Here is a 15982-nt window from a genome sequence, read left to right as displayed (position 1 = left end):
TGGCCACTCCTGTGAAATGTGTTTCCTCAGCAGTCCCTTGCTGTGTTTCTTCCTTTCCCTTTTCTTAAATTAAACCCTTGCTGGTGTTTCTGTCCCACTTGAGCATTGGTGCATCTCATGTTCTTCCTGGTCACATCTTTTAGCCAACCTTTCCCTGCCCTCTTTATAATTCATTTTCCTGCCTTGCTGGTCTCTAATCTTGCATGCCCCACCTCTGATGATACTTCCTGTGTACATACTCTGGTGATCACAAGCAACAGCATGAGGTGCTCAGCCTAGAACTGGCTGAAGGGCAGGGCTCAAAGGGTTGTGGTGAAAGGGAAGAATTTCACCACCAGTGAAATTCTGGCTGGTGATGGGTGGTGTTCCTCAAGGCTCAATTACAGGCCCAGTTATGTTCAATGTATATATCAGTGGTCTGGATGCAGGAGCCGAATGCACCCTTTGCAAGTTTGCTGATAATGCCAAAGTGAGAGATGCTGTTCACTCTTGAGGGATAAGGCCTTGCAGGGAGATCTAGATGGGTAGGAGCACTGGGCAGCTCAGCTCTACAATGTTGTCATGGTTTAGGAATGGTATTCCTGCTGAAATGCCCCAGAGGACTGAGCTTTCTCACCCTTCCTCCAGCTCCCTCTCTTCCCCTGTGGAAATGACAGCTGGAGGCACACAGAGCTAAAGATCACAGGTTGAGATAAAAACAATTTACTAGAAACAGCAGTGAAATAAGGAACAGTAACAACAGCAATAGGAACAGCAGAGTGTACAATTCATATCCAGTTGCTCACCACTGCTACAAAACACTGCTCTGTCCAAGCTAGAACCAGGACAAATGCAAAGGTCAGTGATTGGTAAAAATGAACAAACAAACAAAGTCCAAACAAGTAACAGCCCCCAAAGACCCCAAAACTACAGCATTTATGGAATCTTTTGTGTGTAAGGCAGCCAAGTGCACTCCCCACTTGGCATTGAACACTTCCTTTTCCCTGGAAGCCACCCTGGATTCCCCTTGCTGTTGAACTTCAAGCTGCTTTGATACACCACACAGAAGGGTGTACTGCCAGGGAATGACTGTCTGCCCACGCTCTCTGTTACTGGGAAACATCCCCCATGCCAGCAGGATGGATGGAGGGGAATGCAGCCCAGGAGTGGTCTGTGCAGCTGCTCAGCACTCCCAGGCATGGACAACCCTTGCTCCATCTGCTTGTGAGGCAGGCACAGACTCACTGCAGTAGTGGCAAGCTCAGCCCTGCAGATGCCAGATCCTGCCCCTGTGGGCTTCATCCCTGCCATGCTGGGGGAGTGGAGGGGCCATCTCAGGATCCCCAGGCCTGTCAGTATTTAAGAGGCATTAAAGGCAAAGGACAATGCCTTTGACAAATATGCTTTAGCTTTTGTCCCGCCCTGAACTGGTCAGGCGCTTGGAGTAGGTGATTGTTGTAGGTCCCTTGCAACTGAAATACCATCTTTGCCAGGAATCAGGGCTGTGACTGAGCAACTAAAATGGACAAGAGCGGTGTTGGCAGAACTACTCTGTACTACAAGGCCTATGTAACAGTGCTTGACACTGAATAATCATTTCAAATATATGTGAAAGCTTGACTAAGCCAGAAACTGCAGTTGTAAAGGCAGTGGAGAAGAGAGCAAAAATTTTGGCTTAGTGCTGCTGTATTCCCTGGAAAGCAAAAGAGCATCAAGGCATTACACAAGAGGTAGGCTTTATTTGGACATATCTGCAGTTGTTTTCTGTCACACAGTTTCTTCATGTTTCTGGATATTTCCCTCCCCCTTTGAGATTATTTTCGTATACGCATGAATATATATATATATATATATATATATATATATATATATATATATATATATATATACATATACATATATATATATAGACATGCACACCTAGAGCATACTTGAAAATGCACTGTTCTTTTTGCTGAAAAATGTTAATAATGTTCCTTTTTTTCACAAGACAGTGAAATAAATGCCAAAACCTGCTTATGCAGTTACATATTACAAGGTGTTGTTTGAAGTCTCCCATATACAAAAAGATTGCCAGAGCTGCTGTTCTGCATCCCAAGTCTGCAGGGCATGTTGCAAAAAGGTTATGTTGGCTGGAGCACAAGTCTGTCTTGTGATGACAGGAGACTGCCCCCAGGTATTCCTGGTAGCTGGATGATTTGAACTCTGTGCCATTATCCAGAAGCAGCCAGCAGCCGATACATACCTGTAAATGCTTTTCTAGTTTTAGTGAAAGAGACCCATAACCACTACTGAACTCTTAATACAAGGACTGAGCTAATCAGCAAACAAATGCATGCTGTATTCTTCAGGAAAGAACTCAATCCTGATTTGAATCTCCTGATTGCATTTGGGGAGCTCTTTACCTTGCATTCCCAGCACATTTTAAAGCCTCATGGGGTAGTGATAGGCATGTTTTTCAAGTTGCTTTCTTATGCTTTCCACCTCCAGCTTGCTTGACTATTTTTAATTTTTCTTGTTGGGCCAGCTGGTTTCACCAAACCAACTAGAGTCTCAGTGACACTGCACAAATTTGCTGCAACTAGCCTGGTGTACACTGAAAGGAAATGTGATAGAATACCACAGAAAATCCTCATAGCTTTGAGTGTTCTCAAAGTGGACAGTAGAAAAATGTCTTTGCTGTCTCCAGAGGTCTTAAATTAAAATAATGAGGTAGAATTTTTTTTACTCTTTTTGCAGTAAAAATTGGCATTCCTGCTTTGCTGCAGTCTTTCCTGGGGATATGACTGATTTATATGTCACATTGAGGTTTTAAGATACACTTGCCATGTTTGGCCAGAGGCGAGTCTCTCTGGCTGTCAGCATGCTGGCTTGGCTTCAGATGTTCTGGCTGCTAAAGCCCTGCCTCTGGGAACTCACCTGTCTCACAAGTGATGCTGCCCTGGAGACTCATCTGGTTCGGGTATTTGCAGTCCCTGAGGAGCCACAGGGCCTGGTGCCAGTCTGAGGGACTGACACACACCTGCCTGTACAGCTTCACCTGGTAGAAGGTGAGTTTCTTCTTTCTGAGTTTCGTTCTCTTTTGATGTCAGATTAAAGCACTTGGCCCAACAGATACTGTATTGTCCAAGAGTCTTGCAATTCTCATATACTGCATTACTAAGCTACCTACCAAGCAGGTTTAAAAGGTAGCACTGTGATCTGTGAAACAGGCACCAGTCCCGTCTTAGAGTTCCCACTTACTGGATTTTTTTAAAGGCTTTCTCAGTTAACAGATGCTTCCTTTTTGAGCTTGTGGATTCTCCTGGATGTGGCAGTGAAATCAGAAACCTACAGTGAGAAATGAATTCATTTGTGCCCAATTCTCTTCCAGCTCTTGCATTATTATTTAATCCAAACACTGACTAGAGCAGAGAGAAACTCGGGTTCCATTTTCCCTTTCCCTATGGATGGCTACATCCCAGTGGTCTTCCCAGGTGGGTGAATATCCCACCTTGTAAGCTCCAGGAAAATAACCTCATTAGGAAGAACCAAGCCACCTACCCTGATTACAGCAACTACCAAGGAAGTGCAAATTAAATGTCAAATCTCCCTCAACAAAGGTGGGAATCTTAGAGGTTCCTTGTAAAAGGTCATAGCTTTACCTACCACACAGCTAGAGATTAATGGGAAGCTGCCCCTGAAAAGTCTGAAGGTGTCCTCAAGCTAAGGTGCTGGAATTGCACCCTGCTGTGACACAGTTTAGGGAATGCCCTACAGCAGTGTACAAGCATCAGTTTTGCTGCATTATGAGGGCTTAAACTGTCCCAGCACAGGCAGCAGCAGATCCTGGGTTTAAAGGGAAACTTTCTGGTGGAAGATGGCCCTGTCCCATTAGCAGAACTGGGCTTGTGAAGATTTGTGGGTTGGATTTAGAAATCTCCCAGAGCAGTTAGGTAATAATTAAATTATTGCTAATATTTAAATAATTGATTTGCAACTGTTAGCACTAAACTTGCACTGCTGATTCCTAAAAATTCCTCACTTGGTGGGAGATGGAACAATAAGGTTGTGTTTGCCAGCTAGGTCTCCCTAAGCACTCAGCTCATTTTGTTTGTTTCCATGAGTCATTTTTACAACAGGCAACGATAATCTTGAGTCATACATAGTCTGGAGCCAGCTTCTTAGAGAACACATCTTTCTTGAGGACAGTGAAAAATATCCTGAAAGGAAAGTGCTTCTCTGGCTTTTGTAAGTAAGAAGAAAACGTGTTTTTAAACCGAAAAAAAAAAAAAAAGCATATAATATGCTTGGCTTTTGAAAACACAGAAAACAACCTTTCCTGTCTGTCCCTACCATTCTGAGACCTAGAAAGGCATGGGACAGAAAGGACAAAAGAATGCTAAGCCCTCCTTGAACAAGTGTGCAGTTGCTGACTGCATGATAACGCACAGGTCCAGAAGCACAGGCAGGGAAAGGAGACATAGGCTTTGATCAGGCTGTGAAGTGCAAGTTCACTGCACATCTTGGGCTACTGACTACCAGCTGCTCTGTCAGAAACAGACAGAAAAGCCTTCCTCCTACAAACACAGCCGGCCCAGCTTCTGCTTATCTCTAACACCGTCATTTCTGGAAATCAGGTGTCAAGAGATCTTCCCAAATCAGGTGCTTTAAAACTCCACTCACAGTTTCCTTCCTGTGCTCACAACTGCTCCAGTGCAACCCTAGCTGCACTAGGACTGACTCAGAGGTCCTCTGTGGACAGAAAAGGTTTTTATTCCTGCTTTTCTTAAAGCAGCTCAGCTTCCAGGATGTGGTAATTTGTTGTGGGAAGGCCCCATCTCATTGCCTGGAAACATAGTTATTAGGGAGTATCTGTTCCAAAACTAAGTTACAAAAGCACAAGTCTTCATCTGATCTCCTCAGATGGGAAAGGCTTCAGCTAAATACAATGTACTGCTTTACAGGGCAGGGAGTTCTTCCCTCACCTAAAAAAATTGTTTGTTCTGAGGCTACAAACAGCTGTTCTGCATTTGTAATAAGGAAAAAGACACTACACAAACCACGATGATAAATACTACTCTATGTGGCACAAACAGACTACTAAAAAGGTCAGTTGATCTAAAGAATGTACAGGTGACAAATGTATGTACATGTGAAAAATGAACATACAGTCCTGCTATCAGTTAAACATGGCTGGATCAAAATGCTAACTCCTAAGAACCAAAGCATCATTTTTATTACCTCCACTGAGAAGTGGCTAGTGTGCAAAATAAAATACTGCTGCCTCAAATGTGTTGTCTGTTTAAGCTAAGAAGGCTGCTTTATCCATATAAACAGATGCTGGGTGTTAAAGCTCCCCCAAAAGCACCAATGCAGGAGTCTGTCACAATGACTCTGGCAGAGGGTTGGTTTGTGCATTTGACAGTATTGACTAATAACATTTTTATTTCTTTTTTCTCTGATTTGTCTTCTACAATGCAAAAATTTCCCTTCTAATGGCAAATACTGCTGCACTGCCAGAAACAAACCCTGTAAAATTTTTTAAACTTTTCAAAATCACCATTTTTGTAGCTAAGCAAAGTTGATTCTGATTTTTCTGACCTGTTTTATTAACTTCCAGCAGCAAGCTTTAATCTCAAGAGTGTCATGAATAGCCAATCATCTTTTTACTCCATAAATAGACAATAACTGTTCTAAATCCTTCAGTAGTAGCAACTTCACCTTGCATTCACATCTTCCCCGTGGAAAGCTGAGGCAAGTTTCTTCCTGCACTGCTGCTTCCACCTGAGTCACTCACCTTGTCTCCCAGCACTTTTGGCCCTTAAAGGCAAAAGTGAAAACTGATGCAGATTAATATCATTTTGCTTTGTACAACCACGGTTTGCAATTGCACTGAATGAATTGATTATGCCGACCCACATTACTAAAATAGTACAAGGAGTAAAAATTCATCAACCATATTCACTACAATTTCACTTTCTTGGCTCTGCTTTACTGAAAACATGAAAATAGCTGACCACAACTGTAAACTTGAGCAAAGATGTAAACTTTGATACACTAGGGACAATTTGAAAACCTAGGGAGAAAATTGCAAAGGCAATTGCTTAGGGAATGGCAGGAGCACAATGGAGATATATCTATTGAGAACATGTTGTTTAAACTGTTGTTCTGCTTTTACAGGTAAACAGCTTGGGAAGGAGTTCATTTAGCTACAGAAATGTGTCTTTTGTAGCTACCTCTGGAAACAAGGGACAAGGAAAATGTTTCCATATAGACTATAAACCCATCACTGAAATCAAATATATAAACTGAATATATTAAAGCTTTGAATTTTATTACACTTAATTTCTTCTGAATATCTTACCCTTCTCCCCTGTTCAAGGTTCAAACCTAAACATGAGAAATGGAAGGATAAAGGAGAACTCCACTAAACGTGGAGTACATTTCGTCAGAGTCTGTGTAGGCCAATTTGCCTCCTGTTACAACAACGTTTACTTCGTCTCCTGCTTTGAGGTGAAGAACAAGGTGGAACGTCCCAGGACCACCACAGGTCTGTTTCCCCGAGTAGGGTTTGTGATACTCCAGCAGTTCCCTTCTGTAGCCAGCAGTGTGGAGCTGAGCCACGCTCGCGTTGGAGACGGACAGCACCGCTTCCACGTACTCGTCCCTCTCCGGGGCCAGCACGGCGGTGATCAGGTAGCGCCCTTCATACGGCGATGTGAAAATGCCTGCAGAAGAGAGACAGCCTGGACTGACCTCAGCCACCCAAAATGGGGACACCTGACTGCCCTAAGCACAATGACAAACATAAAGCCATGTGGGTCACCCCCTCCTTTGTAAGGCAACAAGGTCAGCCTGGGCAGGTGACCGACTGATTGGAGTCATGGAGACGAAGGCACACCTAGCACTGTGCTTGAGAAGGAGGCATGCCCAGTTGGGACCCTGGGGAGGCAATATGAGAACTCTCCTCCCCTCCCTCTCTGTGGATGAGTAAGAACCTCACCTCTGCTACCTGGGCTCAGCTAGCCTCAGGTGGGCTGAGGAGCACAACCAGCTGTGCTGGCAGGGCAGATGTAGAGGTGAGCTGGGTCTCAGCAGTACTGGGCAGTCATGGAAAACCAGCCATGAAAGTGCATGCCTGTGCACACCCACAGGAAGCTTTTACCCCCGTGTGCCTAGTTTAGATGGACTTGGTTTGTTCAATGTACCAGCAAGGCCTGAGGTAACATGGAATGCTGGTCACCCATGCTCCTGCCTGTCCAGCATGTCTGTGGGTGCATTCCTTGGCTGTTACCTGTATTGGGGTTATAATAGTCCCCATCATTCACAAGCACTTTGTTGAAGTGAACCACACCAACATCGCTGGAGAAAGGCTTCTGTGTGAGCCCAGCAGAAAATGACACCAGAGAGGGCACAGCAGCAGTGGCAGGTCCTGAAATGGGTAACAACATGAATCAGAGTCACATCAGGATGATAACACAGCCTTTTCCCTATGATGCCTTATAATCCTCTGTCTGTTCCTTCACATACTCCACTTGGACTAATTCTGCCAATTACAGGATGACAGAAGTAGCAGAATATGTACTGCTGGCCCAGGCATCTCACCATAAAAATTACTGAGCACCGAAGTTCCTACCTTGGCCACAGGTTCCTTTTGGGTTTTGTTTTCCCTTTTAAGGAAATAATTAGTAAATGCTGGCAGTGGAAATCCTACTATCCTTCAATTCAACAATGCTTCTGCCCAAGACCTTCTTAGGACAGAGGCAGCCTTTCAACACGTCCATTCTTCATCACTATCACAATGGCCATAGAAATGCTTTCCTTGTCATATTGAGAAGCTGTGCACAACTTAGGTCTCCCACTTTCTCTGCCAAAGTCTAGTGAAAATGACTATAAGAACATATAACATTTCCATATTAATGCAAAGAGAACCTTTTGTCTCTCTCCAGCACTTCTCTTTTGGGGGACTTTTCACTGTACACTTTTTTCTTCTTTTCTCAGCAGATCAAACAGGCAAGTATGTTAGAGTGGCTATCCAGCTGCTAGATGAGCACTGCTGTTAGACTGAGTTGGATGAATTATAATTTGGACAATTATGACAATTTTAACTTTTAACAAACTGACTTAATATCAAGTGTTCAGTGCTCAGCCACTTATTAATCCCATTCCAAATACCTTCCCTTTAAACATTTTCCTTAAAGCAGTACACATTGCTATAAGTAGTCAATTCTTGCTGCTTTGTCTGGGCAAGCAGCTAAACAACAAATGCCCTAAAGTTGTCCAGAGCTGCTGTTTCACCCTGCTCCTTCCGTACCTTCCTTAAAATTAATGTTTGCCCTCTCTCTCTGAATCAGAGATGTCGATCAGCAACAAATGCTAAATTCATAAAATCCTGAATTGAAAGAGACCCACAAGGACCATTTAAGTCCAACTCCTGGCCCTGCAAAGGACACTCCAACAATCACACCTTGTGCCTGAGAGCATTGTCCAAACTCTTCTTGAACTCTATCAGGCAGGTGCTGTGACCACTTCCCTGGCACTTGCAGTACCTGACCATCCTCTGCGTAAAAACACTTTTCCTAAAATCCAACCTAATTCAGAGGATATTTCTTAAAAACGGAAGCTTAAAAAGTCACATAACTCCATCTAAAATGTGGATATACAAATGTTCTGCTATCCACTGCTTTTCTGAATAACTCAGCCTGGGGAAGTGGGGAGGAGAAGGCAAAGGGGAAGACATGCCTGCAACTTCAGAATTGGCAGATAACTACATTGATTTCCCTCAGGGGCTGGTAACCAGCTGCCTCATGTACCTTTGGAAATCTTCTTATTCAACATTTTGTCTCAAGCTCAGAAGATAGACAGAAGCCCTTTTTCATTAGTCCTACCTGCCAGTGTGCCTGCAGGTGCTCCTGCAAGCTAAGATGAGGTTATTAGAAAGGACCAAAATTAATTGCAGGAAGCCTAGTTACTTAAACAGCTTCTGTAAAGCTCCACCACCTTAACACAATGCTACTTACACAGAAACTACTCTCAGCTTACCTTGAGACTGAAATGAACTGAAAACACAACTCAAATTGTTGGCTCACTCAAAAGTTTTTTTTCCCTGCAAAATGGAACAAACCATGTGCTGCCTGTCTAGAAACACTGCCAGCTTTGGAACAGCAACAGTTACATTTGGGTTGGTGTCATCTGAATAAAGGAATGACTCCTGCCCTGGCTCTCCACAGCTTCCTTCAAGATTTTCCTTCAGTAACTGCTAGAATAGTTATTAGAACTAACTATTTGTTGCTAAGCTCATGAAATTGCTTCAGATCTGCAGCTGAGTTTAACACACCATATGTATCTATTCAAAGGAGAAATCTTAAACCTGTCTAAATATCCTGTAGATCAGTTCAGGGGGTGATATAAGGAGACACAGTAATGATGCAGTGTGTCTGTTCTCTCCTCCCCTCTTCCCACCTTCTAGATGGAGTTGTGCTGGTTTAAAGACTTCACAATTCCTACCAACACCTCAGCAGTGCTTTTTCAAAACTTCACAGAGGGCTGCTACCTTCTCTTACATGTCCCCTCTTACAAACACTTTTCTTCATGCAAAGATCAAAGTTCAGCTTCTTGAAGGAAGGTCCAGGCTTGGACACTTACTTTCACTTAAGCAGTCAATATTGTGGAAGTATAAACATCAGAAAAAAAAAAAATTAAAGCATTTTAAAGCTGTGAACCATAGGCACAGCTCTGATGAAGAAACTGCTAATCAGACAAAATGCTTTACAGAAGTTTCAACCACAGTTTTACTCCCCCTTTTGGGGAAGGAAAAAGCTCTTTTGACTTCAGGTGCATTCAAGAAGGTTTCACTTGATAATATATACACAGGTAAACAGGAGCAGGTAAGTCTGTTCTTGGCAAACTACACTATCCTACGTGTGTTCTGGGGAGTCAAAAAACCACAGAAGATGCATGGGTGGCCCTTGTTAGGTTACATCTACTTCCACCCATCTGCTAGTTGTGTTCCTGGTTCCAAGAACAGTTCATGCCTCCCACAGAGCCCAAGGGCCAGAAGGAAAGAAAAGAAAAAAAGATCATTAAGCAAAACAAAACAGCACACAGCATAGGCATTTGCTATCAAGATGAAAGAAGAAAAAACTAACAATGTGAAGGTGCTGTGGACAACTGCTCAGCAACGGGAATGAGGATTCTTTAAGAACTGACACAGAAGAGAGACTAAGTACATAATTCATTTGTCAGTACGCACTTATGATTCTCTTGGATACCGCAGGACTAAGGAGGATTTGTCAGATTTCCTCTCACAAATGGTCAATACTTCTAAAGCTAAATGGGGGCAAAGTGTGTAATTTCAGTTAGAGCAAAGGGGACAAAAATTCAAGCAATTTGTCACTTCCCTGCCTATGTTTTTTTTTTAAATTCTCCAATTTGACCTTAACATCTCATTTTCAGAAACATTCCTCTGCCTATGGCTTGGCCATGCAGCACAACACTAATTTCCACGAGCCAGTGCTCAATGAAGCTGCTCTGCTAAGTCACAGTGATTCTGATGTGGATGATATCTCAGTGTGTTATGAAGACACACATACTTTCCTGCTGAGTCTGTTAGTAACATCTGTCTGTTCTTACAATTCCATCCTTTCACACTGCAGCAAGAGAATATTGCTCCAGCACTTACCTAATGTTTCTTATACATAGCTAAAGAATCTGAAAAAAAAATAAATTCTCTGGTACTGAAAATATGCAAATCATGCCTCAGCATTCAAGAAAAGCATGAAAGTGGGCTACTTTAGTCCCAGGAGACAGAATTGGAGCATTGTAGCCCTCAACTTCTTCTTGAGCAGTGCTTTTATGTAACAGAAGCTATTCAGAAACACATTCAGAAATGAAAGTGAGTACTCAGAAGGCCATTTTAATAGTACAAGCTTCTTACATTAGGAATTATAGTACAAGAAGGTCTGGTCATCTTTCAGATTTGAATTTAAGTATACAAAATGTACTGGGTGAAGACTGCCAAAGACATCACAAATGGCTGTCCAGAGCTAATGAGACAGTAAGGATTCCTTGATGCCTTGTTTACACAGTAAGTTCCTCCTCCAATAAGCCAAAAATCTTCCCTTCTCCAGCTGTTAATTTCCACAGCACTATTAACTGCTGAATTCTGTCCTAGAATGCTCTCTCTTCATCAAACACTGACAATTAGAATCACAGACTCAATTAGACTGGAAAAGACCTCAGATCATCGAGTCCTACGTATGACTGAACACCACCATGTCAACCGTGGCACTGAGTGCCACATCCTGTCATTCCTTAAACATCTCCTTGGGTAGTCCATTCCAAGTCCATTACACCCTTTCTCTTCATGTCTAGCCTAAACCTTCCCTGGTACAGCTTAAGACCATGTCCTCTTGCCCTATCACTTGTTGTCTGGGAGAAGAGGCCGACCCCAGCTGGCTACACCCTCCTTTCAGGTGGCTGTAGAGAGTGATAAGGTCACCCCTGAGCCTCTTTTTCTCCAGGTTAAACACCCCCAGCCCCCTCAGCTGCTCTACACAGGACCTGCGCTCAAGACTCTTCACCATCTTCACTGCCCTTCTCTGGACACACTCCAGCACCTCAATGTCCTTCCTGGGTTGAGGGGCCCAGAACTGGACACATCACTTGAGGTGTGGCCTCCCAGTGCCAAATACAGGGGAAGAATCACTTCCTTGGTCCTGCTGGCCACACTATTTGTGATAGAGGCCAGGATGCCAATGGCCTTCTTGGCCCCCTGGGCACATGCTGCCTCATGTTCAGCCACTGTTGACCAGCACCCTCAGGTCCTTTTCCTCTGGGCAGCTTCCCAGCCACTCTGCCCCGAGACTGCAGCAGGTTGTTGTGGCCGAAGTGCAGGACCTGCTACTTGGTCATGTTGAACCTCATCCAATTGTCCTCAGCCCATCAATCCAGCAGTCCTGATTAGAGACATTGGATGTAAATGCTCCAACTCCACAACAGTCTGAACAGCTTTTTTATCTCTCTCTTTTCTGACTCTCTCCCGCTGAGGTCTGCAAGGCACACTGTGGGAATTTTAAGGACGTCAGCAGGATTATCTTGTATTTAGATAGCTGTTCAGTGGCATGGATCAGGAAAATGAACTCTCTGGTCAAGCCTACCTCCCTCTGGACCCCAGGGTGGTAACTGTTCCACCAACATGTTCCACCAAACAGCAGATGGGTGCACTCCCGCCTTGCCCCACCTTTTCAACACTTCTAACATCCACCTACTGTTTCACACAGTTTTAGCATAAACTTATTAAAATACTGCTATCTATAAATTGCTATGGGAAGAAAACCCCCAGGAAATCCATTTATCACAGAAATCTAGACATCTATATTGGTTTTGCTGGCATCAAGATAAACGACTGTTTCTTTACTTCTTATCCTCTTCCAGAAACCTCATCTATTGCTGCCTGTTCTTACCACTACAATCCTCAAATGCAAAAAGATTGCTTTAAGGCTATGATGGAATTTTAAGTAGCAGGTACGAATATCACTATGAGAGCATGAACTCTTTACAATTCTTTTTTTGTCAGTCCCCAGACCATTCTTCATGAAGTGTATTTGTGATTTTGTTATGACCATCAAACTAAATCCTGGGGCAGTAGGTTTTTGAATTCCATAAAGCCTTAATGTTTTACTTCCATCTATCACCCATATTTCCACAAACAAATTTAAATTAAATAACTTTTTTTGAAGAGGATGTGGAAATACTTTGATCAAGGATACCATTCTCCAGGGTTTGATAATATCTTGAGTATGAGGCTGCAGGGCTGGCAGCACCCAATCAACATATTTATCTAGGCCAACCAGCATGTCCCACATAAATTTTATGCCTGTTCATCATACAAATTCATAAATAGTGATATTAACAATTATAAAAAAATGCACCCCAGCAAACCCAGAAAACTGCATTTTGAATCATTGTAATCAGTGGCTGTCATTGGCAGCACTTCTGCTTTTACTGAAGTCAGGAACTCCAGCCTTGGTGACTAGAATGAAGCCAGAAACTCTCCCAGTAGAAGAACAACCCCATGCACTAGAGTAAGATGCCAGCAGTTACTCAAGATCTTAGTCTTGGCCTTATTCATGTTTTATTAAAAAAATAGTAAAACCATCATAAATATCTATTTATTTTCTCATTTAGAAAGCAAACAGAAAGGTGCATAGTGAAATTAGTTAGAAAATACAAACTCTCTTATTTAAAAAACACACAGTGAAATCAGTAGCAAGAACCTGAAATGATTTTTCAAAACCTAACTCCTCTCCCCACCTCTATATTTTCAAAAGATACAGGTTTTATTTTGCTTAGGTCTAGCAAAAATCAATCCAATTTTCCTCAATGCTAAACTTAAATACTAAAAATTAACACATGTTTTTTTCTCTCAGCCCTGACCATCCAGGGATTGAAATAAATGTTAAGAACCCATGTGAAAAATTTCTAGGAAACAACTGCCTTACCTTGTGATTCCGTGGTAGGATGAGATGACTTTGGATATCCTACAAAGGAAAAGTGGTATGTGTGACTCAGTACACAGCAGAGTAAATTATGACCAAATATCACTGCGATATCACTAAAAAGCATCCCTGGTTACTGAAAAGCAAGCTACCAAAACAGCTGTTGAATAGTGTCTCCTATGAAATGCTCAATTATTGTTAAACTGGAGTGGTCACGGCAAAGAGAACCAACTTATTACTCCAATATACTAAATCTACTGCAAGCATTATGGAAAGAAAGAAAATAATTCAGTTTCCATAGTGACAAAGACTGCTGTAGTTACCAGTGATTTTACATCATCTCTGTTGACCTCATGCTTTGTGCATCCTTGGAAAGGCAGTAAAACTGGCACTGGATGTGCTTTCCCTACTTCTGCAGCCAGCTGGAGGCTGCAGAGGCCCATTCACAAATCATCTCTGCTGTAAACCCATTCCCAACAGCAACAGCCTCAGTGGGTGTCCACAAAAGGCCAAAAGGGGGCTGGTAAAGCACAGCAGGTCTCAGTGTCAGCTCTCCAGCAAGACCTGACACGTCCATTGCACTCAGGAGTGATGCACTACCAGCCTGGTTGTCTCACCTGGTGCTCCAGCATACCCCTCAGCAATGGGCATGGTACTCTGGCCAGCCTGGCCATCCACACTTCTAAGACGCCCTCTCCCAGACATTAAAACCGTGCCAGGAGGTCCTGCCTCCCCAGTCTCCAAGATGATGCCGGTTGTTCCAGGCAGAAGTGGCACAACTGCTGACCCTGGCAGAGCTGGGCGTGGAGGAGGTCTCAGCTGTGGTGGGAGGAGGGGGATCCTCTGTCGTGGGGGCTGTATCCTGGGCCGTGATGGCAGCAGGGATATGCCAGGCTGGGGCTGCATGGGTGGCCTCGGTGGCAACGGCTGCTGTGGTACTTCTGGTCGCCCTTTGGCATGATGAAAGAGGAGGAAAAATACAAAATTATTTGCCTAAAATAGAACATAAGCTTGCATCTTTTTTTATGATAAATACTTCAAAATAAAACAGGACTCAGTTGGAGGCCACCTGTTCCCTCAGATCTGAGACTGCACTGGCTAATCGCCATCCAACTCCTGAAGTACAACAGACTCCACTCTTTACAGCCCTGGGACACAGGGAAAGGAATGAAGACAGCCTGGAGACAGGACAAGCAGAAATCAAATAACCTATGAACATTCATTCAATTGTTACACCAGCTTGGCTTTTCTGCACAAACAGGTGGAGTATCACACTTATTCCCACCAGTACCTTCATTCCACAGTGTGCTTCTCTCTCTCTCTCCCCCCTTTCACTTCAGTTCTCCTCAACCCCTCACACCCACTGTTCTTGCTTTCAACTCTCTACTCCCACAGCTCTTAGCACAAGGCTGCCTCTTTAGCACGACCATAAAGAAAATTATCCACAGCAAAAAACATCAGTAAATGAACATGACTTAAGAGGGTTTTTTCCCTTACTTTGCAAAACAACAAACTTAAACGTCCTAGTACTTTCATTACTATTATTTTCTGACAATAAAGGCAGGACTCAAAGATATAATCTACCAGAAAATTATTTATTGTTTAAATAGAAGAGACACCATTAAAATCTTCTCCAGTGGGGCAGCCAACCCATATGACATCAGGGTTGAACAGCACTGACATGGTTCCCTTTGTGTATCTGGTCAAGTTCTAACCCTTTATAGGAATTTTGGTTTATTCATAAAAATTAAGCCCTAGAGGCAATGCTCTCCCAAGTGTAAAGCTGAATTACATTTACACTAAGAACAGAAATTAACAAATGTAGATTTTAGCAGATGCAATGACAGCTTTACACAGAATAAACAGAATTTCATGCTAAATTAAACCTCAGCATAGGTTAGTTTGCTTGCATTTTGAGACTAAAACATGTCTTTATGTGCAGGGATGACTGTGAGTTTCTGTAGAAATGAGCAAACATCCCCTTGCAAATTTATCTGATACAACTTGTTGCATACCAGAGATGCTTGGTAGAGCAGTAGAATCACCTCTCTGAGTGATGCTCACAATGAAGCACTTCTATTCAGTACAGTCCAAAATCAGCCTAGGCAAATTCACCAGTGGCTAGGGCCAAGCCATCTGGCTGTGCCGAGGAGCAGATGTGGTGTGAGGCTTCCCCTGGCTCTGCTGTGTGTCTGGGGAGCCCAGGAGAGCCTTACTCTACACCTTTGGGGAAGAGCTTACAAAAAATTTGTGTAGGTATTGTCCCCAACACGTGTCTGGGGTCCAGACAGCGTCACTGGCAACCCACCTGCTGTTCTGTGACTACTCAACACCTGCACTTTACCCTTGTGAATTTCATTTCTTGTTTTCAGTCTCATAAAAGCCTACATAAGCCTGCAGGAGGACTGGGAGGCTGTCTGAAGTCATAGTCTCACACCATCTGCATTAATTTTCTAGATATGGCTGCTAGGAAAAAACCTGCCTGAGCTTTGCTGGCTGACTTTTAAGCGTCAGGAGAATTG

At 43.2% G+C, this 15982-nt stretch overlaps 1 protein-coding gene across 1 annotated transcript in view; it reads right to left on the bottom strand.

The window, feature by feature from the left end:
- Positions 1–6274: 6274 nt before the first annotated feature.
- Positions 6275–15982, bottom strand: part of EMILIN2 (elastin microfibril interfacer 2) — a 30316-nt gene continuing 20608 nt past the window's right edge. The window contains exons 5-8 of the mRNA XM_031504014.2: positions 14078–14410; positions 13464–13502; positions 7256–7393; positions 6275–6689 (exon numbers count right to left, since the gene is read on the bottom strand). Of these exons, the coding sequence (XP_031359874.1) occupies positions 6352–6689; positions 7256–7393; positions 13464–13502; positions 14078–14410 (848 nt within the window). The 3' untranslated portion in view covers positions 6275–6351. The remainder of the gene's footprint in view (positions 6690–7255; positions 7394–13463; positions 13503–14077; positions 14411–15982) is intronic.

This window comes from Lonchura striata, chromosome 1 (assembly GCF_046129695.1).
Source record: "Lonchura striata isolate bLonStr1 chromosome 1, bLonStr1.mat, whole genome shotgun sequence".
Taxonomy (NCBI): Eukaryota; Metazoa; Chordata; class Aves; order Passeriformes; family Estrildidae; genus Lonchura; species Lonchura striata.
This window is presented reverse-complemented; position numbering and strand designations above follow the sequence as displayed.